This window comes from Xenopus tropicalis, chromosome 6, assembly GCF_000004195.4.
Source record: "Xenopus tropicalis strain Nigerian chromosome 6, UCB_Xtro_10.0, whole genome shotgun sequence".
In the NCBI taxonomy this organism is placed as follows: Eukaryota; Metazoa; Chordata; class Amphibia; order Anura; family Pipidae; genus Xenopus; species Xenopus tropicalis.
This window is the reverse complement of record NC_030682.2, coordinates 89,072,728-89,094,930: the sequence shown is the minus strand read 5'-3', so window position 1 is coordinate 89,094,930 and position 22,203 is coordinate 89,072,728. Positions and strand designations below refer to the sequence as shown.

At 39.0% G+C, this 22,203-nt stretch overlaps 2 protein-coding genes across 5 annotated transcripts; one reads left to right on the top strand and one right to left on the bottom strand.

The window, feature by feature from the left end:
- Positions 1–29: 29 nt before the first annotated feature.
- rbm22 (RNA binding motif protein 22) lies at positions 30–12,951 on the top strand. Its single transcript, NM_203777.1, has 11 exons — positions 30–100; positions 3,449–3,502; positions 4,734–4,763; positions 5,714–5,846; positions 6,510–6,610; positions 8,349–8,521; positions 8,635–8,835; positions 9,010–9,174; positions 9,305–9,393; positions 12,022–12,147; positions 12,576–12,951. Exons 1-11 carry the CDS (start codon positions 47–49, stop codon positions 12,701–12,703), a joined length of 1,254 nt encoding a protein of 417 aa, NP_989108.1. The 5' UTR covers positions 30–46; the 3' UTR covers positions 12,704–12,951.
- Positions 12,952–16,896: 3,945 nt separating this feature from the next.
- LOC105947570 (extended synaptotagmin-1-like) lies at positions 16,897–21,711 on the bottom strand. 4 transcript variants are annotated; one of them, XM_031904637.1, is made up of 16 exons: positions 21,443–21,711; positions 20,991–21,032; positions 20,738–20,872; positions 20,138–20,371; positions 19,968–20,057; positions 19,753–19,808; positions 19,435–19,555; positions 19,096–19,257; positions 18,760–18,842; positions 18,519–18,567; positions 18,335–18,424; positions 18,137–18,241; positions 17,949–18,020; positions 17,678–17,764; positions 17,424–17,570; positions 16,897–17,256 (listed from the first exon to the last, which is right to left on the bottom strand). In XM_031904637.1, the coding sequence occupies exons 7-16, from the start codon at positions 19,537–19,539 to the stop codon at positions 17,212–17,214; spliced, it is 945 nt and encodes a 314-aa protein (XP_031760497.1). In that variant the 5' UTR covers positions 19,540–19,555; positions 19,753–19,808; positions 19,968–20,057; positions 20,138–20,371; positions 20,738–20,872; positions 20,991–21,032; positions 21,443–21,711; the 3' UTR covers positions 16,897–17,211. The 4 variants fall into 4 exon arrangements, with proteins under 4 accessions (XP_031760497.1, XP_031760498.1, XP_031760499.1 ...); XM_031904638.1 differs by having other exon boundaries at positions 19,968–20,371; XM_031904639.1 differs by lacking the exons at positions 20,991–21,032; positions 21,443–21,711 and having other exon boundaries at positions 20,738–20,978.
- Positions 21,712–22,203: the final 492 nt, after the last annotated feature.

Here is a 22,203-nt window from a genome sequence, read left to right as displayed (position 1 = left end):
CGTGCTAGGCTTTTCTGTTGGTTTCCGGGCCGTGGTGAGAGTCAACATGGCTACGTCGCTCGGATCAAACACGTACAATCGGCAAAATTGGGAAGACGCGGTGAGTTCTTAGTGTGTGAGGAAGGGTAGATTTGTGCGCTACATCATGGCCAGGTTTCTGTATGTTAGCATCGAGAAAGCCGCTTAGTAAAGACTAGAATTCTAAGTGAGCGGTAGGCCGGAGAGTAGTGAATGGCACTGTACTTTAGTAGGAATTCGCTGCAGACACGGTAGAAATGGAAAAAGACTCCTGGCTGTAGAACGGGGCTGGGTGCGGGTTAGGGATGTGATAGGGAGGGGTGAGTGCCAGGTTACACTGGTTAGTAATGAACTAGCTATAAGCGTCAGTGTGCCCCTGTACTGTGCGGGTTAGTAGTACGGCGGCCGCTGTGTGTGCGTTCTGCCTGCTGCTGGCTATTCCGTTACAGTGTTGGCTCCATCAGAGCAGCGAGTTTCAGTACAGTACATGGAAGTAGTGTTGAACTGCAAGTCGTGCCAGCTCTGTTATTCCCAGTGCAGTACAGCTGCAGTGCTAAACCTATTTTTAACTGTATTTGTTGGCTAGGAAAGTGATAGGTACTTATGGCACTTGCATGATGATGTGTTTGAACCCTAAACTATGCTCTGTATAGGACTAGATTTTACCTTTTACGTTGCCAGTAGTAATCTACGGTCTTGGGAAAAAGCCAACCTTCCCCTGACCCTAACCCACAAAACCTTAATCCGTGAGTCTTCCTGCTCCATACTCTACTTCTGCTACCTCTTGTTCCAAGACAGGGAATCTTAAGGAGCAGAGGACTTCCATAGTCTGACCTGCACCCTACCCAAACCCATGGCCAAATTTTAACTCTGACACTTTGTCGTCAACCCACACATCATTAATTGCCAGATATGAGCAGTGCTGCACTAAGGGACTACATGAAAGATATTATATCTGTCTGGCCAATTAATGGAAGCTTTTTTGCACTTAACTTTTGGGGCCTCGATTACCTACATACATTGTGCTTAGTCTTCTTAAGTCGGCAGCAGCTTGGCTAATTGTGGCCATGCTCCCAAACTATCTGAAGAACTGTAGATCAGGGGTCTCAAACTCGCGGCCCTCGGTACAATATTTTGTGGCCCGCACCAACGCCTTCGCAAAAGCAATGAATGGATCGCGATTTTTATTGCGATTCAAGGGATAATGCAAGACACGGCGGGCAGGAGCTGCTGATTGCGGAAATGACGTTATGCCATCATAACAGTTATTATGGGAAGACGTTCTGTGTGCACAATTAGCTGCTAACTAAGGAGCTAATTGTGCACACAGAACGTCTTCCCATAATAACTGTTATGATGGCATAACATCATTTCCGCAATCAACAGCGCCCGCCCGCCTTGCCTTGCATTATGCGATAATGCAAGCCTTCATGGACTTTTTTTTGTGAAATCCCTTATGCGGCCCAGCCTCATCCTGACTTTGCCTCCTGCGGCCCCCAGGTAAATTGAGTTTGAGCCCCCTGCTGTAGATGATTGGACATCTTTGCAAATTTTCCTTTGCAAAAACCTGCTGAGTTCATGTAGCATAGGCTCATGAGAAAGTGAAGAGGAATCACAGCTCCACTTTGCTTTTTGCCGTTCTAGTCATTTGAGCTTTTATCCCAAACAAACAGTAGAAAAATTGCTATACACGTCGCATGGTTGAAAACCTTTTCAGAAAAGAAATATGTAGCACACACTTATACGCATAACTTAGTAAGTGGTGAACTTCCCCCAAGATCCTCTACTCTTGGGACAACGTGCAAGAAATGGTTAAAGATGGCATTCTATTCTGAAAATGTTACAAAGCCAATTCATATCTGTTACTATTTAATTTTGAAGTCCAGTTTCGCATCCAGTACACAGCATCCACATAAATAATATAAAAATGAATAAAACAATGTTTTAAAAACAGTAGAAATATCATATTCTAAGTTTTTAAACATTAGGAGCCAAGACTGTTGAGTTTTTGAATCCACCAAGCTTACCTACATGAATTTTTGTTTGTATCACCTCCCCTACTCATCTTAGGGACTGAATCAACAGTTTAACATTTTAACTGATGCATTACATAGTTACATATTACCTATTTCTGGCCATCCATAATGTGTTTCCTACAAAAGTCATGTCACAAGTGAATTTAATCATGTATACTGCACACATGTTGGTCCATGAGTATTGACCAGAGATAGGAACAGGTATCCCTTGCATTGGATGATACACTGCGTCACCTTTTGCACACTGGAACATCAAATATAAGCACATGGGAAGGTACTGTACTTTTTTTTTAATTGTGCACAAAGTTGTTTGTCTGCAGGCTTTTTCAGGACCAATATATGCCTCAACCAACAATGACCCAATGGTCCATGGTTGTTTGTAAGACAAAACCAGTGTATTCTGAAAAGATTGTATGCTCTTTTTTAAAATACCCCAGTTCTCTTGCGCCCAATCCACCTACTTTAAAAGAACAGTAACACCAAAAAAATCGAAGTGTTTCAAAATATTTAATACATTGTGCTATTGCCCTGCACTGGTAAAAGTTGTGTGTTTGCTTCAGAAACACTACAATCTCATCCAGCCTTATTTCCACAGCTATTGTCTGAAACTATTCTTTTCACCTGAGCAAGGTATTGTGTATGTCTCCTTAAGAAACAGATCTCTTTGCAGAGGTGGTATTCGAATTTTTTTTAAACTTTTTTTTTTAATTATTGTTTGAGGCAAAATAGATGGCTTGGGGCCTTTGGTTAACGCTGCTGAATGATGATGCCTTGGTTTACCTCTTGTTTCTTTTTCACCCCCTATATAAAGGGTAGAGAGGTATGAGAGGTCAAGGCTTGCACTCTTGTAATGGCAAATCCGTATGATGTGCCTATTTTGTGAATGTGATCTAAGTGCACTTTGCAGCTTACCTTTGGTATATCCAAACTTGGTCATTTTGTTTTTAGGTTGTAAGCTAATAAAACCAAAAAAAGTAATGTACTGTTACCCTGCACTGTTCAAAAAATTGTGTTTACTTAAGAACTAATATAGCTATACTAATAAAATGCTGTAAACCCACAGAGCAGCAATTTTGTAACTATTGCAACTGGGCGAAAGGGAACACATACAGTATATAACAGATAATGTCATTTGTGTAGAATAAGCTTTTTTGGGTCAGATCTTCTTTACCTCTTTTATTGTTATTTGTTGTATTTGTATGCTATCTGTATGTTCAGTGTATATATATTTCTACTAAACAGCACTGCATTTATAAATAAATGTTAATAAAAATACAACACTTATAGTACTTAAACAGAAAGATAAACAGAAGTCAGATGCCTTTTGTGGCTCTCTACACAAGTGAACTTTATTTATCTTCCTTGTGGAATGAGTATTTGATTTGTTTTTCCAGGACTTTCCCATTTTGTGTCAGACATGTCTTGGCGAAAATCCATACATCAGGATGGTAAGCTATATTATTGAGTAATATTACTTTTTTAATTAGTTAAACAAAGGCTGCCATGTTATATTTGTAATACAAACAAATCTTTATATCTTGTATAACTTGATGTCCCCAGATAAGTGACTATTTTTCCTAGTTTGGGAACCCGAAGGGCCTAGGGCAAACAGCTTACGTAGGGGTGATGTACAGACTTGTCTGGAGAGGACAATGGCATGTTGTGCCCTCCACCTTATACAATTTTTTGACTGACTTGCGTCTGAGTCTTGATCAGATATCGGTCAGGGTGGCTGTACTTTTAGTTCAGTATGTTTCCAAGATGGTACCAGTGTTGAACTGTGCTTTAGGGCTCTGGCACACAGGGAGATTAGTCTCCCGCGGCAAAACTCCCTGTTCGCGGGCGACTAATCTCCCCGAGTTGCCTACCCCTGCCATCCCACCGGCGAACATGTAAGTCGCCGGCGGGATGGCAGATGCAGCAGCGTGATTTCGCACAAATCGCCGAAAAAGACTCGCGAGGCCGCGGGCGACTAATCTCCCCGTGTGCCAGAGCCCTTATAATCAGAGTAATGACTAGTTTTAAAGCTATTACAGTGGTACTCAATCATGTATCAGAAAATGTGCTTTTGCCTTCTTGCTTTTTTAGAATTTAGAGCCAAAAACAACTGCCCCTCAATGTAATTGTAAGTTGAAAGTATAGTAAGTGTGGCATGTTTCATCCCTTTATTTTCATTTGTTCTTTTACATGAATACTTGTTGAACTTCATGTTTTAATTGTAACTGTCACTTGAAAAAAAAATTGTGCTATTCTTTGCAGCAGTTGCAATTAGGAAGGGCTACGTAGCCCCCCAACAATTGACTCCTGCTTTGTGCAGTTTCTTTTCATTTGGCAATACACAAAAAGATCTGTTCGTTTTGTGAAGTTTCCTCATGAACATTATCTTGGCCCAAAAGCGGATGGCCAGACTTGGCAAATTCAGGCAGATCTGATCTCCTAAACCAGTGATTCGATCATAGCGTGGCCCTATGCTCACCTGTTGGGAGAGGAAGGCAGACGTGGGCTGATGCAATTTTTAGATCTGCTCAGTATGCTTCTTACAGATATCAATTGGGCAGCCCCCACTCATATTAAAACTGCCAAATCTGCAGCTTATGTCAAATTGTTTTAGCATATAATTTGAATTTTTATAAAATATTTGTTCAGTTCATTGAAATAACTTTATGCATTTTCTTTTAGACCAAAGAAAAATATGGAAAGGAGTGCAAGGTAAAGTAAAAAGGTGCACTTGATTGGGTTATTGTGCGCTTAAAAGTTTAGTGTTTTTTACGTAAGTGGTAATAAATTGGTGTGCTTTCCATTCCTCTTCAGCATGACACGATCACTGCATACAACAATTTTATTAGCACAGAAGTGCAGAATTCGGAGATTTCTGGATAACGGGTTTCTGGATAAGTGGTCCGATACCTGTACTATGTTTTGGGGCAAGGCGACATTTATTTGCCGTCCTTAATAATGTTGCATATTTAAAGTGGGGGAAAAACCTTTAGAGCCTTTATTTTTGAAAGCCAGTACTACCTAAAGTACTACCTACAGAGGTAGTAAGGGCAGTGACTGTATCTGGTTTATATGATATACATATACTGTCATGCATAGGTGTTGGAGAATCAATAAGCATTAGTTTCTTCCGTGCTAACACAGCTCCTTTTAAAGCGTATCTGCTTTCAATGTCTTAACTTTAAACAAATCAAAGAAACACTCAACCCTATTTTCTGAATTTCTCCTGTTTTCCCTCTATATAGTCTCCTTGAGCCTTTCTTTTCATTTGACTTCTAGCCTTAATTATGTCCTCTTTGGTCCTTTCCTTTATTCTTTTCTACTCTTCACATTACACATCTACACATTTTCTCCTGTTATCCTTTTTTTGTAATACATTTTTTCCTCATTGGAGTGAGATTTATACAGAAATAAAGAAAAATTAATATAAAACTCACCACAGGTAGGCTAGCTCTGCTGTTGGTATTTCAATAAATCTACTTGACTTTAAGTTGTATACCTTGAGCACTGCTCATTGAGTGCCTGCTCTCACATACACAGTTGTTTCCTCTTTGGAGTGAGCTACTATCCTATATTTGCATATAAGCGGATGTTTTGATCATTGCAATTCAAGTCCTTTAATACACTAGTTTTTCTTGATGTTAGCAAAAAATTTTTTTCAGATTTGTGCTCGTCCATTCACTGTGTTCCGCTGGTGTCCTGGTGTTCGGATGCGCTTTAAGAAGACCGAAGTGTGCCAAACGTGCAGCAAGTTGAAAAATGTCTGTCAGACCTGTCTGCTTGACCTTGAATATGGTGGGTTTTTTTTAATTTAATTGGGGTCTGACTTAGGTTAAGGGCAGTGGCAGACGGGGAGATTAGTCGCCCCAAGCTTGCTCTCAAGGCAACTTTGGGTGACTTGGGCAAATTGTAGCGACGCGTATGCTATCTCACTGCGATTTACATTCTTGCCGGTGGGATGGCATAGCTGGGAGATTAGTCGTCCGCGGCAACAAAGATTTGTCACGGGGTGATGGTTTATTAGCAGTGTTAAGCTGCACTACAAATTTCTGTTCTGTGTCAGAACACAATGTAGTAACACTTTAACACATAAAGTGGTATTTATGTAGAAGTTTCCTTTTTATAATGTATATTGTTTAAAACCTATTAGAGCAGGAAAAGGAGAATCAACTTAAAACTAAATTAATGCATAGAATAAGATTTGTAAATGATAAACTCTCATACAAAATTCAATTTTGCCTCTTGTCCATATTGTAAGTTTAGGAATATGTTGTCCACACACAGGTTTTGTTTCAGCTGCAAATACAAAGGAGGATTTGTGGAAGGGGTAGTTGACTGCTAACATGTTGCTGTTACATAGATGATGTTAGTAAAATCTTTTTGTATGGGTATTGTTGTTTCCTGCATGATGAATCCCATTCTTTCTTTAACCCATTTTTGTTTTGTGCCTTAACTTAGGACTGCCAATTCAAGTACGAGATGCTGGGGCATCCCTAAAAGATGAGATGCCTAGATCTGATGTGAATAAAGAGTATTATACACAGAACATGGAAAGAGAGGTATGTTTGATTTCATTGTGGTGATGATATTCCTAAGAATGCTGATGGTTGCTGTACTTTTAGAACATAATGAGAATATCAGTGTATTATCATCCTTTTCTGTATTTTAAAAGTTGCATGTACAGTGGCTTACAAAAGTATTCGGCCCCCTTGAACTTTTCCACATTTTGTCACATTACAGCCACAAACATGAATCAATTTTATTGGAATTCCACGTGAAAGACCAATACAAAGTGGTGTACACAGGAGAAGTGGAACGAAAATCATACATGATTCCAAACATTTTTTACAAATAAATAACTGCAAAGTGGGGTGTGCGTAATTATTCAGCCCCCTTTGGTCTGAGTGCAGTCAGTTGCCCATAGACATTGCCTGATGAGTGCTAAGGACTAAATAGAGTGCACCTGTGTGTAATCTAATGTCAGTACAAATACAGCTGCTCTGTGACGGCCTCAGAGGTTGTCTAAGAGAATATTGGGAGCAACAACACCATGAAGTCCAAAGAACACACCAGATAGGTCAGGGATAAAGTTATTGAGAAATTTAAAGCAGGCTTAGGCTACAAAAAGATTTCCAAAGCCTTGAACATCCCACGGAGCACTGTTCAAGCGATCATTCAGAAATGGAAGGAGTATGGCACAACTGTAAACCTACCAAGACAAGGCCGTCCACCTAAACTCACAGGCTGATCAGAAATGCAGCCAAGAGGCCCATGGTGACTCTGGACGAGCTGCAGAGATCTACAGCTCAGGTGGGGGAATCTGTCCATAGGACAACTATTAGTCGTGCACTGCACAAAGTTGGCCTTTATGGAAGAGTGGCAAGAAGAAAGCCATTGTTAACAGAAAACCATAAGAAGTCCCGTTTGCAGTTTGCCACAAGCCTTGTGGGGGACACAGCAAACATGTGGAAGAAGGTGCTCTGGTCAGATGAGACCAAAATGGAACTTTTTGGCCAAAATGCAAAACGCTATGTGTGGCGGAAAACTAACACTGCACATCACTCTGAACACACCATCCCCACTGTCAAATATGGTGGTGGCAGCATCATGCTCTGGGGGTGCTTCTCTACAGCAGGGACAGGGAAGCTGGTCAGAGTTGATGGGAAGATGGATGGAGCCAAATACAGGGCAATCGTGGAAGAAAACCTCTTGGAGTCTGCAAAAGACTTGAGACTGGGGCGGAGGTTCACTTTCCAGCAGGACAACGACCCTAAACATAAAGCCAGGGCAACAATGGAATGGTTTAAAACAAAACATATCCATGTGTTAGAATGGCCCAGTCAAAGTCCAGATCTAAATCCAATGGAGAATCTGTGGCAAGATCTGAAAACTGCTGTTCACAAACGCTGTCCATCTAATCTGACTGAGCTGGAGCTGTTTTGCAAAGAAGAATGGGCAAGGATTTCAGTCTCTAGATGTGCAAAGCTGGTAGAGACATACCCTAAAAGACTGGCAGCTGTAATTGCAGCAAAAGGTGGTTCTACAAAGTATTGACTCAGGGGGCTGAATAATTACGCACACCCCACTTTGCAGTTATTTATTTGTAAAAAATATTTGGAATCATGTATAATTTTCGTTCCACTTCTCACTTGTACACCACTTTGTATTGGTCTTTCACGTGGAATTCCAATAAAATTGATTCATGTTTGTGGCTGTAATGTGACAAAATGTGGAAAAGTTCAAGGGGGCCGAATATTTTTGCAAGACACTGTAAGTAAACCCTTTTATTTCTCACAGATTGCAAACTCTGATGGGACGAGACCTGTTGGTGCTCTGGGGAAAGCTACATCTAGCAGTGATATGCTGCTAAAACTTGCTCGCACCACCCCTTACTACAAACGCAACCGACCACATATTTGCTCTTTCTGGGTGAAAGGAGAATGTAAAAGAGGAGAGGAATGTCCATATAGGTACTGTGCAAAATCAAAGAAAAATAGAATAAAATGGTTGTAAAGAAAAAAAAAATTTTTCACAGGCAATTTCACTTCCTTGATTTTTTTTTTTTTTTTTTTTTTAACTTTAGACATGAGAAACCCACTGATCCTGATGATCCTCTTGCGGACCAGAATATCAAAGACCGCTACTATGGTATAAATGACCCTGTCGCAGACAAACTATTGAAAAGAGCCTCCACGATGCCACGTCTGGATCCACCAGAGGACAAGAGCATCACAACTCTTTATGTTGGGGGTTTGGGAGACACCATCAGTGAATCAGAACTCAGGTAAATACTTCTTTTTCTAAAGTGTACCCAGGTATCATTGGATTAAATCTGTTAACCAAAATGTTACAAGCTGGCTGCATATTAACCTTTTACAATTTAGATTTGATGTATGTTGTATGCTGTGTAATTGTCTCTCTTTAGCTATAACAGTCTAAAATATTTTTCCATTCTCAGGAATCATTTCTATCAGTTTGGTGAAATAAGGACAATTACTGTAGTTCAAAGGCAGCAATGTGCATTTATTCAGTTTGCCACTAGACAGGCAGCAGAAATGGCAGCAGAGAAATCCTTTAACAAGTTAATTGTGAATGGACGTCGACTCAATGTGAAGTGGGGAAGGTAAGTGTCAAAGCACTGGTATAACAGCATATGAATTTGAGTATCTGTCAGTGCAAATGTGCGTTTTAGATTACATTTTGTTGCCAATGCTTATTGTTTAGTTTTTATTTTCATGAATAATGTTTTTTAGGTCTCAGGCAGCCCGCGGAAAAGAGAGAGAACGTGATGGGTCAAGTGATCCTGGAATGAAACTTGAGCCTGTTCCTGGACTTCCTGGAGGTCTGTTTTCTTTGAAGGGACAGTTACAAAAAAAAAAAAACCAAAGGGCATTTAAACGTGCCATGCTGGAATGGAAAAAAGCTTTAGTGCATCATATTTAAAAAGCTACATTAAACATGGGTGCTGTCATTCAGATTTCAGTAGGACTTAAGTTAGGGCTCACATTTGCATAGCAAATGTTAGTTAGGGCAGTGGCATAATCAGTGCTGTTCAGGTCCTGAAATGTGCTCATGGTTTTAGGGCTAAAGAGCACCCATTTCTACATTTCCCTTTACTATTTTGTGTGGAAGACTATAAAAGCTGCTTTTCAGGTGTCTAAAAATCCTTTGCATATGCCATAGGGTCATTGCACATGGCACATGATTTCTGTTGCTTTGTCCCCAGTGATTACTACTTCCATGTAAGAGGTAAGCAAAATGCTAGCAAACACCCGCATATTCTGTGTCATTGTGAATTGCTGATACACACCTATCATGGCAAGTTCCTAGTGCATACCTATGATTCGCAGTGACACAGGATTGGGGGATGTTTTCTTGTGTTTTGTTTCATCCCATGGAGATAAAATTCTAGAAATTGTCCTGTGTGAAATTCCTCTTAGAATACAATTATTTTAGTATTTCATAGGAGATAAACAGGGGGCAGATGTTGTTCATGGTTCTCAACACACCTGTAGGTTGAAAACATTTTTCATGTAGAAGAAAGCTGGTTGTTGCTGCCAATAAATGTTATTTTAAGGCTCTGGTCAAAAAGATATAATTTTTAAATGTTTTTTTCTTTATAATGTTATTGGACATGTACAGCCTTGTGTATTGCCCAACAATAGCAATGCCTTATAATTTTAATTATAATCTTAATAAGGTCACTTTTCCAAGGAATAAGGGGGAAGACACACAGACTACTAGTAGCAGCTACTTGTCATGACTAATGCTGATAATTTACTAATATTTGTCTCTACATTTGTTTTAGCAAAGGCAATTCTCAATATTGTCTATGGCAGGGTATTTTCTGGAGTAGTCTTCACCCTAAAAATCATTGCCTGTTGCTTACCCTTAAGTTCTGTGACACAGTCAGTTTGGAAGCCTAACAGTTCCCAACTGTGCTGACATAAGTAGCTTAATTTAAACTTTGTGGGTTCCATTGCTGTAAGAGCTGAAGAGGTTTAATAGGATTGTCCAGTTTTCCAAGCAAAATGTTGATAAACTGGTTGGCCAACTTAAGTCCACATTACCAGTCAAGCAAATAGCTGCCCAAGCCTGTGTTGACTGCATACATACATTTTTAACTATAATTTAATAGATACCTGAAGCGCCTAGGCAGTATCGCTGATATAGTCTGGCACTGTAATTTTTGCAAACACATGTAGTAATTTTAACGTTAACAGTGGCATTTTCAAGTTCATAAAGATTGTTATAAAATACATAGTAAGTTAGGTTGAAAAAAGACATCCATCCATCAAGTTCAACCTTAATGCCTATATATAACCTGCTTAACAGATTGATCCAGAGGAAGGCAAAAAAAAAAAAAAACCCCATCTGAAGCCTCTCTAATTTGCCGCAGAGGGGGGAAAAATTCCTTCCTGACTCCAAAATGGGAATCATATCGGTCCCTGGATCAACTTGTACTAAGAGCTATCTCCCATAAACCCTGTATTCCCTCACTTGCTAAAAAGCCATCCAACCCCTTCTTGAAGCTATATAATGTATCAGCCAGTACGACTGGTTTTCTGAATATTTAAACAGAACCTCCTTTCTTCTAAACTGAGTGGGTGCCCTCATGTCAGTTGTAAGCACCTACTGGTAAATAAAGCATTAGAGAGGTTATTATATGATCCCCTTATATATTTATACATAGTTATCATACCACCCCTTAAAGGACATGTAAACCCCACACACACAAAATTTAATCAGTGAACAGCCTCTTTGAAATCTTTAAATAACTGCCATACTGGTTGTCCAGAGGTTAATAGTAAGGCTGCAACATCTCCTTAATCACTTAGATTTCCTTCTCCTCCTGTAACCCACTCAGCCCCCTCCCTTAGGAATTTGCTTTGGCTGTTGGCTTGTGGGCATGCTCAGTTGTTCTAAGCTCAGATTACTAAACACGCCCCCCAGTCTAGCAGCCAGTAAAGAGATGGCATTGCTGGTTCCCATAGAAACTCAGCTTTAGCTGTCTGCTTCAATTTGTTTCTCCTGAGCTTAGCTTTTACAGTGCAAAACAAAGCAAAACTTCTATCAGAGACAGTTGTGCCTGTGTGAGCCTGTATTCTTGATGAAATGTATGCTGAATAAGGGTCTGTGTGTGTGTATGCTGTTTGCAGATTTAAATGTATCTGATTACGTAGCAGAGGAAAAATGGCCACCGGGTGAAAGCTGCTATTTGCTTTAGGAAAATGTGATGGTGCTGGCATACGGAGGGGATATATGCAGTACAAATGATGCAATTTGGGAGACCTGCCTAACTGATATATATTGTAGGCAAATGTAGGCTTTACATGTCCTTTAAGCGCCTCTTCTCCAGTGTAAACAAATATAACTTGGCCAGCCTTTCTTCATAAGTGAGACTTTCCAAATTGAATCATGAATTAAAAGTATCAGCCTGTTTAATAAAACATTTCTGTTCTATCTCCAGCCCTGCCACCTCCACCAACAGAAGAAGAATCTTCAGCTAATTACTTTAACCTGCCTCCTAATGGGTCAGCAGCTCTAGTGAACATTTCTCTTCCACCTCCACCTGGATTAAGTGGGCCACCTCCAGGTAATGTTTGTTACAAGCTTCCATGTAAAGGCACTTTTTACATACTGAGAGTATTCAGAATCCTACATTAGCTCAGGAGCAATATAACTGTATCCTTAGTATTTTTGCATTGTGTTTTGGACATTTTCTCTACTAGTTGTACTCTGTTGCTTAATTAAAACACACATTTATAGCAGATTTCATTACAATTAATGTATTATTAATAATATTGCCCTACACCAACCTCTGTAGTAGCAGACTGTGTGTATATTGATTTTTTTTATCTTTTGGAAAAGATAGCATATTTCCATTTATTTGTTCATAGGGTAGAATAAATAGTATGCTGACTGAAAGATGTGTTTTTAATATAAAATGTGTGTTACAGTGGCTATTTGTACTCAAGTCACAGTTCTCTGGTGGTGTGCAACTGTTTATCTTGTGTTTTTTAGGATATGGCCCACACATGTTCCCACCCATGGCACCTCCACCATTCCTTCGTGCTCCTGGACATATCCACTATCCATCACAAGACCCTCAACGAATGGGAGCACATGCAGGAAAACCTAGCAGTGGTTAACATTTTGGTAACGGTGAAGCTAATGAAACTGTATGATGGCTAACGTGACCTGTATGGTCAAGGACACTTGCATTTAATGTTCAGGAAACAAAATGGGTATTCACAGCACCATTTGTATCAATGTACCACAGATTGTTCTGGTACAAGGAAAATACTGACCTGCCATGGTGGAAGCACCTTTTAAAGACAAAGTTAAAGGATTCAAGATCCATGACTGTCCTAAGGGAAATAAACATTTTTACCTTCTTGATGGTTGAATTTCATTTTTTTTCTTTTTATAAAACTGTTATTCATATTTGTATTGTGAAAAAAGCATTTTAGCTAAATGATGCAGTTGCTTAATATTTTTAGCCATCACTCTCTTGTTTTTCAGTAGCGGTTTTGTGGCCATGTTTGAATCAAGTTTTTATATATATATGGTTTTTTTTTTTAAACTTCTTAGTTGATGCGCCCTAATATATTGTTCCTGTGGTGGGGTACTACCTTGTCTGCCTTCCATTCTTTGTAACCAATTGGTGAGAGAAACTTGTAGAACGGTTCACACAGTAAGTTTTTGGCATGCTCCCACATTTTGCCTACCTAGGGTTTATGTGCTGCTATTACAAAAGCAGTCATGGTCAGCTTGTCTGTAAAATGACTGGGCTAGTGTTAGGGGAAGAAATGTTGCATCAGAAGTGACTCTGGCACACTTCTACATATTTGCTGCCTAAGTGTTTACAGATAAGTAATGGACTCTCCCTTAAGCTGGCCATACATGTGCGATGCTATCGTATAAAACGAGGTTTCATACAATATTTGGTGTGTGTGTATAGTGGATTGATGCGGCGACCGATATCGCAAAAGCCGTGGATATCAATTGTCGATCGAGCGGGACAGAAAAGGCAAAAGCAAGCCTTTAGGGATGAATCGTCGGATAGGGGTAGAATTCCTGTTTCTACCTTCATGTCTGGCGACTCAGCCCTGAACATTAGTGGATGGTATGAGCAATCTTTCCTGCGACCTAATTGTAACACGTATGGCCACCTTTACTGCTTTAAAGGGGAAACCATTTCTTTCTGACTGCACAAAGGATTGTGTAAAACTTTTATTTATTTATTTGAAGTTCAGATAGTGTTTATGCACCTTTTCTGTATAAGCCCAACTGAATGGGCTTTTGTAAAAAAAAAAAAAAAGTGATCTTTTTTCCTTAATTAAACAAATACACAAATGTTTTCATACAGCAGTGCAACAAAGTAACATAGAAAAAAATGCATAACCATACATAATACCACCCAGGAAATAAAAAGAAAGCTGGCAGAAAGCAGACACTTTCAGGTAATTGACAATTACCATAGTGTTCTCCCACCCAGTGTGGGAATATCCTACATTCCATAACGGATCAACATAAAACATTCTAAATATGAAAGTCAGGGGTCTACTGAACAGTTTGATACCCAGTATGCATAGATTTACCAAACTATGTGGTGTATAGAGGCACCCAAATGAAAATCGTGTATTTGGATTTTCAGGTCTGACACTCTGAACGCTGCTATATAAGCTCCCGGTATATGTATTATGTGCCATAAGACCCCCTAAAAGTATGGAGACCATAGAAAACCATATATTTTCCGAAAGTACAAATTCTGACAAAACAAAAATTTGTAAATACATCTTTCTTCTGCAAACTACTAAACTACAAAGCTATGCTAAATGTAGTAGTTTTTTTAAATTTCTGAAAATCATCACTAAACTTGCATTTTACCCCATTGTTTACCCCACATTTTGTAATATATCAAGATAAAACATTCTAAATATGAGTGTAAGGTCTACTGAACAGGCTGATGCCCAATATGCATAGATTTATCAGACTATGTGGTATACAGAGTCACCCAAATCAATAGCATATAAAATTTCCATGGGAAAAGAACAATGCAAAATGCAATAAAATCGTTAATATCCCCAAAAAAACACTAAAATCATTAAGGGGGGAGTTAACCTAGTGAAATCTGCAGTCAGAATCACAGTTTGAGTATTTTGGCTTGGGTAAATTAGTTTTATGGACAAAATCAAGTGAACAACAGTTATGCAGAACTTAAAATGCAACAAAATTACTAAAAATGCACCAATTACTGAAAATGTTATATAAGCACTGAAATAACATACAAACAGTATTGCACAGTGCGGTTAGCAATTACGCTATCCACAATGGCAATAAAAAATTTTTTTCAGGCAAAAAAAAAAAAACAAACGATTCGATTAAAAAAAAAAAAAAAAAAAATCCACAATTGTTAACCCCCCCCCCCCCCCAAAATGTATGTGTGTGTAAGTATAAGTGTGTATTTGTGTAATAAGTGTATGTTTGCGTGTCTATGTGACAATAACCTGGCGACAAGCAGGCTGGAGATCTGCAGGAGGGACCCAGGAACTGTGGGTGGTGCCGGGGGGAGGCAGGAGACTAGGAAATAACAGGCACATAGTGCCTGTCATTTCCTATGGGGCCCCTGGGCGATTGCACCCCTGGGGCCACACGTTCCCCACCTCTGCTTGTTGCCTAGAGGCTGGGGAACAAGCGGAAAGCGAAGGAGCGGCTTTAAAAGCCACAAAGTACAGCGGAACAAAGTATCTATGATATGTGGCATTTCAGTCCTTTTCCCACTGCAGATCGTACGTTCTATGATCTGTGGCACTTAAAGGGAAATAGGTACAGGGGGAAGGATTATTATTATTATAATTTATGAAAACACTGCAAGTGGGACAAACATGTAAAACCATTGAATAGAAACTATTGTTCAGTTAGGGTATTTAGTGACATTCCTCTCATGTCTGAATATTTATTACTTTATAGTCTTTTTTTGCCACGTTATCTGCTTTGACTGAAACACATGGGAAATTTCACTGTTTCATAAGTTGGCTTTTACACATTTAAACAGGGTTTTTCCCCACTAGTTCCTTATACACTGGAAATTTAGTCTGTCAAAGGTCTCAACATATTATCTGTCCTTATAGGAGAAGGAAAGGTAAAAACTAAGTAAGCTTTATCAGAAAGGTCTATGTAAATATAGCCATAAGTCCTCTCTAATGTTGGTGTTAAAGGACATGTAAAGCCTACATTTGCCTACAATGTATATCAGTTGGGCACGCCTCCCCCACCCAAATGGCATCATTTGTACTGCATATATCCCCTCTGCTTGCCAGCACCATCACATTTTCCTAAAGCAAATAGCAGCTTTCACCCGGTGGCCATTTTTCCTCTGATACATAATCAGTTACATTTAAATCTGCAACAGCCTACACACACACAGACCCTTATTCAGCATACATTTCATCAAGAATACAGGCTCACACAGGCAAAAAAATTGAAGCAGACAGCTAGAAATGAATTGCTTTGGGAACCAGTAATGCCATCTCTTTACTGGCTGCTCGACTCGAGGGCGTGTTTAGTAATCTGAGCTTAGAACAACTGAGCATGCCCAGGAGCTAAAAGACAAAGCAAATTCCCGAGGCAGGGGCAAGTGGGTTACAGGAGGAGAAGGAAATCTAAGTGATTAAGGAGATGTTGCAACCTTACTATTAACCTCTGGACAACCAGTGTGGCAGGTATTGAAAGATTTCAAAGAGGCTGTTCTCTGATTAAATTTTTGTATGTGGGGTTTACATGTCCTTTAAAGTGGACCTATCACCCAGACATAAAAAGCTGTATAATAAAAGTCCTTTTCAAATTAAACATAAAACCAAAATTCATTTTTATATTAACACATTCAAACCCATTATAAATGCATTTAAAAATCCCAGCTGTCAATCATATACTGCCTACCCCGCCTCTATGCCTTAGGCATAGAGGCGGGGCCGACAATTACTTAAACTTTCCGTTCAGCACTCACATTCCCTCTACTTTCTCACCATCTAATTGTGTAGCCAGTGCATGGGCAAGGGCATCAGGTCCCCCATTCTGGCACATATACAAGATTTTGGGGTGATACAAAGCTTGCCATAATAACAGTGCCCACAAAATGGCAGCTGCCTGCTGGCTGTGATTGTATATTCCCAAGACTAAAGGAAACAAGATTTATATCATTTATATAGTATGTGTATTTAATTTTGCTTAACAAACACAATAGAAAAAAAATGGAATTATTTCTTAGGGTGACAGGTCCCCTTTAAATCCTCCTTCCTCCTTCTTATTAATCCTCCTTCCTCCTTCTTATTAATCCTCCTTCCTCCTTCTTATTAATCTTCCTTCCTCCTATTTAATCCTCCTCTTCCTCCTCCTTCATGTAATCCGAGGCCAAACGTCTTTGCCAGGTTTTTAACAATGCAAACACCTAACAGGCCGCTGTAAGTTCTGAGAAGCTTAGCAAAGTTTGCCTTGTCATGTTATAACGATCTTAATTCTTGCCAAAAGTAGCAGCAAATTCTGGCATCAGAGCTTGGAGACTTTGGGCCAGGATTTGACTTGGATAACTTGACTTGCTTTTCCTTTGGGACGATTGAACCCTGGGCTTCTTCTGGTGGGTTTAGGTTCTAACTTCTTACTGTTGCTGTGGCTTCACACGAAAAGTGCGAGGGGCCAAAATCTGATGGAGGAAACAACAATCAGTGCTGGATAAAGAAAATTTGTAGCGGAGATAAACAACATAAGCAATATCAGAGATCAAGGACAGAATGTAAGAAAGATAATTTACTATTATGTCAGTATTCCTTTAATGCTAGAACGTAATTGAGACTACACTGTGTTACATACCCTCAGCTGCAGCTTCAGCTTAATCTTGCTGTTCTTTTCTTTGGACTCAAGAGGGAACCAGCCCTCCATGGTCATGTCCTTAGCAGCGATGAGGTTAGACAGGGGCACAGAGAAACTTCCCAGAAGCAGATTGCGCTGATTTCTTGCCTGTGAAAATAGCACTTGTAAGTGGTCCAAAAAAAAAAAAAACCAGAACCAGCACTCATGAACTACAAGTGTAAAGAATCCAATAAGTGAAGGTTATTTATACTCACCATTAGCTTCACTTTCTCATGCAGTGGGTTCTTTAATAGGAATTGTAATCTCTCCTTCCACTCTGGCTCTCCAGTATTTATTTGGGCCTTTAAATAAAACAATTAGATTCTAAATGAGAGCTGGATCAAAAGACATGCACTTGCTTGCTCATTATTATTGGATCTGAAACTTCTATAGCCCATTGTTAATCAGCTAATAAAAATATATTATTGCTTTACTTTATATATGGTGCAGAAATTTGTGGTTGGACACTGTTTTGTCTATACTTACCCCAGTCCTCTTTACCGTATCTCCGACAACAACGTCCACTGTGGCCAGTGGGTTCAATTTGCTTTTCTTCGGCTGTTAGAGAGGAACAGATGTGATTAATACATGTATAAGAAAAAAAATGTAACTCCAAATATAAGAAGTTTTAGACCTATTATGTGCCCAAGAGAGAGGCATCACTTCTGACTCACCTTTATTACTGGCAGACAGCTGGCTCTTTCGATATAAGTGTAGAGAACAACTGATGATAACTCCTCGTTCTTGGGGGATTTCAATGTTTTGTTCAGCTTTAACACCTATAAACCAAACAAATTTGATGCATTAATGAAAAAAAATAAAAGATCACAACCTTTCCCCAAGTAGCCAGAAAAAAAGGAACATGGACATACCTTCTTCAGTCTGGCAGAGTCTGAAAGAAGTCTGAGAGTTTCCACCTTGATATGGAGCTCCCCAGACTCCACATTCTCCAAACGGAGCCACTGCATGGGGAAGGAGAATCATCAATTATATCACATACATGACAAATCAATGAAATAATATAAAAATGTATCAGCATGGGAAGAGGACACTTACCTTATCAAGGCATTTCTTCTTTAGGACATGGGAAACAGCAATTTTACAGCTGGACATTGGGAAGGCAAAAAGAAAAAATAGTTATAAAAACTACCACATTAGTATTAAAGCCAAACTGGCTGCAAAATGTTTACAGCCTTGAAATAATCAATTTGTATTAATGAATAAAGATAAAGAAAATTAGAACCTGTGAAGCTACTGAACTATTACAAAAGGCCTTAATTTAAAGAAATATACTCACCTGCCCAGTGGATGATCTCTGTCCACATCTTTGTCCAAAACCTCAAATTCAATCTCCTGCATTGGTAAGACTGAGAATAATATCTAGAGATAAAATATTCAATGAGGTTACATTATCTGAGAGGATAACATCTGCATATGGCACAAACACTTTATAACCCAGATACCATTGTCATTACAATCTCAGCCAAAGCAAACAAAACTCAAACCACAAAATAAACTGGCATCTGATAATATATAGTGTATATCTTTAACTATAAACGGAAGACATTGACTGACAGTAGAACAGGGGCTAAATGCTGGTTTGTGTGTATGTAAATCTATGGGGATGTCCTACCTCAAAGGTCTGGTTCCACTGTGGGTTCAGGTTCTTAGATATCACCCTTGTTTTTACAATTGTACCACCTCCACGAACAATAACATAAGGGTCTGACTTCTTTGAGAAAAAGTCATTGGCAACAAGATTCCTGGCTCCTAACACATGGATACGAAGTGCGTTCTGCAGGCAAAACAAATGTCAAAATTAGTATAGAATATAAACACAGTTATAATATTCACTTCCCCAGAGACTTTGTATCTCAGCACCCTATTAGAAACTCTCATACTATGTCACTGTATAAAGATACAGAAGGGAACACAGGCTTGCAGTTCTAAAAAGAGAAATACTGGGCCTTACCCTGGGCTCTGCGAAGGGCAGTTCCATTATATTAAAGTTGGCTACCAAGGGCTGGGTGTAGTATTTTGGTGAAACCATGAAATTTGCTATTTGGTCCAAAATCATTCTTTCTGTCAAAGTTCTTGAGGAGGCAAAGAGAGAGACAAGAAAAATAAGTGAAATTATTGTAAAAAAAAAATATATAAAACAGGTGGGAAGGGAATAACAGAGGGATTAATGGAAAATGATGTTGATATTAAATAAATCCAACTGGAATAGCTGGGAAAGAATAGGCAGAGAATTAGTAGCATAAAAGTATGTCAGGTTGGGGCCACTTACTGAAGACCAGGAATATTAAGAAGGTTGGTAATTCCTGTCCAGCGTAAATTCAACACCTGTCATAAAAAAAAGATTTAAAATACTGAATTAGCAGAGACCAGAATGGTTAATGATGAAATATAATATATTTGAGAAAAGTTACTAATTGTTTATATATAGATCTTCTATCTAGATGCTTCTACCTCTTTAACCAGTTCTATCTATTACTGACTTACCGGTCGATGAGGGAAATAGAGGGTCACTGCTCCAGTGAAGGGCACATCTGGTATCAGTGGGGCAAGAACTATTTTTAATATTCCCTCAAGCTGTGAGAAAAGAGATAAGGTTGATTATATGTTCAATAAAAATATAGGCACATACAGTAGAAGGCTGCAGCATAACTCACCTTTATTCTATTCACTCCGGCTATAACAGCATGATCAGAGAATCCGACATCCACCTTTACTGCTGCATTATAGCTATTAAATAGGAGCAAATGGTCAGTGACTAGGGAAGAAATATTAAAGAGAGAGTTATACACAGTATAGGAACAAGACAATATTTACCTCACTTGGAGATCCACAATAATAAGCTTATTCTCTGGATCTGATTGGACTCTCATATGAGTGACCTGTGGAACCTAAACAGTAACATGGCAGTGTTAGAATCTGTTTGATCGGAAATCTCTAAGCAAGATGAGTTGAAGACATAAAGAGTCATTTACTGAAACCAGGAGTTCATGTACTAGAGCACTAAGGGTGCAGGTGCGTGCCTCTTAGTGCTTTTCTAGGAAGCAATTGTATCCCTGGATTTGCTGCTCTCTGCAGCAACTGTCAGATCCAAAATCTGGCAGCAGAGGGCAGCATCAGGAAATGCAGCAGCCCAAGTTACACAATGCAGTGCACAAAGTGCAAAAAAGCCTGATTGTTGCCTTTTTACCCTTTGCATGTTGTTTTCTGCACTTAAATAATCCCTATAATCTAAAATCGGGCAGGGGGATACTTACATTCTTGCCAAAATCAATGTCAAAGAAGTGGAAATTGGTCAGATATCTGAAGCGTGACCGTATAAGGGGCTGAATCCTCCATCGAAGAAACTTTTCCACATATTTGGTAACATAAGGCCACATACTCTCCACAATCTGCCAGGGGATTTAAAGAATAGACTACAATCAGTTTATTGTAAGGCAGGAATTAAGCAGCACACTCATCCAGACACACAAATGTAGCTTCAGTTAAAGAGAGCCAATTATCACTTACCACATTCAGGGACTTGACCCTCTCAAACTGTTCGTCTGGGACCTGCAAATCCGAAAGAGGCAAAAGTATATTAGAGTACATGTTCTACTTCCACATATAATGTAACACAAAGAATAATAATGGGATGTCATCCTCAGTTCATTGTATGAGCCATAAAAAAGACAAGCGTAGTATTAAAGGTAACCTCCATTATTCTTTTACATAATGAAAGAAAATGTAATTCTTAGCAACGCCAATATACATTCATTAAAAATTGTCAGTGGTGCTAAAGTTGTTTATAAATGTAATTGCAGTTTAAATCAGTGTCTGTTTATCTCTGGCTGTTTTCAGGGTCTGACCCATAAACCAATATAATAGGAGTCAGTTCTCCCCTAGATATGTTAATTAGTGAAATAAAAATCTCACTATCACTTCACTATAATTGCTTATATGCAGTAATTGGGGTGCCTTACTTTTTGTGGGGCCTTAGTCTGTTCCTTTGCATTGTCCTGAGGCTTTACTGGTGAGGGTTGGGTACTATGCTTCTTGTAGCAATACCAAACCCACATCAGTATTCCTGCTGCAATATACACAAATCTCAGGCCTGCGAATCCTGCAAAAAAGCCAAATAACAAAACCAGAATGCATTTTAAAAATGAATATATACTAGAAGATTTATGTTGATCAGACATAATCAGAAAAAGATATAAATAAAAAAAACAAAAAAATCAAGTCTAACAGTATTGGGAGCAAGGTCCTTTCTCCACAACTGATAAACTCAAAATAACTGCAAATCAGCTGATAGCAGCTAAAGCTGTTTTCCAGATTGTGACATCACAATGATGTTGCCGTGGGTTACAGTTAGCAGACAGGCATTGCAAGTACAACTGATGACATCATAATGCTAACACATGATAACAATAACAATGATAGCACATGCAGTACATTTTAGTAGAAATGTTTTTTTGTGTTTTAAATTAGGTACAACAGTCTGAATATTTTTAAATCTGTAAGAGCTTTTTGAAATAAAATTACATCTGATTTGTAAGGATGTATAGAAGCAATGAGTAATCACTAAGGATGCACCGAATCCTGGATTTGGTGCATCCCTAGTAATCTCCGCTTTAAATACAGTTGTTGTTTTTTTTCATATATTTGTTGAATGAAAACATCCAACACTTTATTCCAAACCAGCTGATAGAAGCTAAAGCTGGGTTACAGTGGGCAAGTGCAA

Coding starts and splice junctions, on each gene's coding strand:
- rbm22 (NM_203777.1), top strand. CDS start 47: ATGGCTACGTCGCTCGGATCAAACACGTACAATCGGCAAAATTGGGAA. Junction 5,847..6,509: donor TCTGCTTGACCTTGAATATG/GTGGGTTTTTTT, acceptor GCCTTAACTTAG/GACTGCCAATTCAAGTACGA. Junction 6,611..8,348: donor CACAGAACATGGAAAGAGAG/GTATGTTTGATT, acceptor TATTTCTCACAG/ATTGCAAACTCTGATGGGAC.
- LOC105947570 (XM_031904638.1), bottom strand. CDS start 19,539: ATGATTTTGGACCAAATAGCAAATTTCATGGTTTCACCAAAATACTAC. Junction 18,568..18,759: donor AGAGATCATCCACTGGGCAG/GTGAGTATATTT, acceptor CCCAATGTCCAG/CTGTAAAATTGCTGTTTCCC. Junction 18,425..18,518: donor AGAAGAAATGCCTTGATAAG/GTAAGTGTCCTC, acceptor TTCCCCATGCAG/TGGCTCCGTTTGGAGAATGT.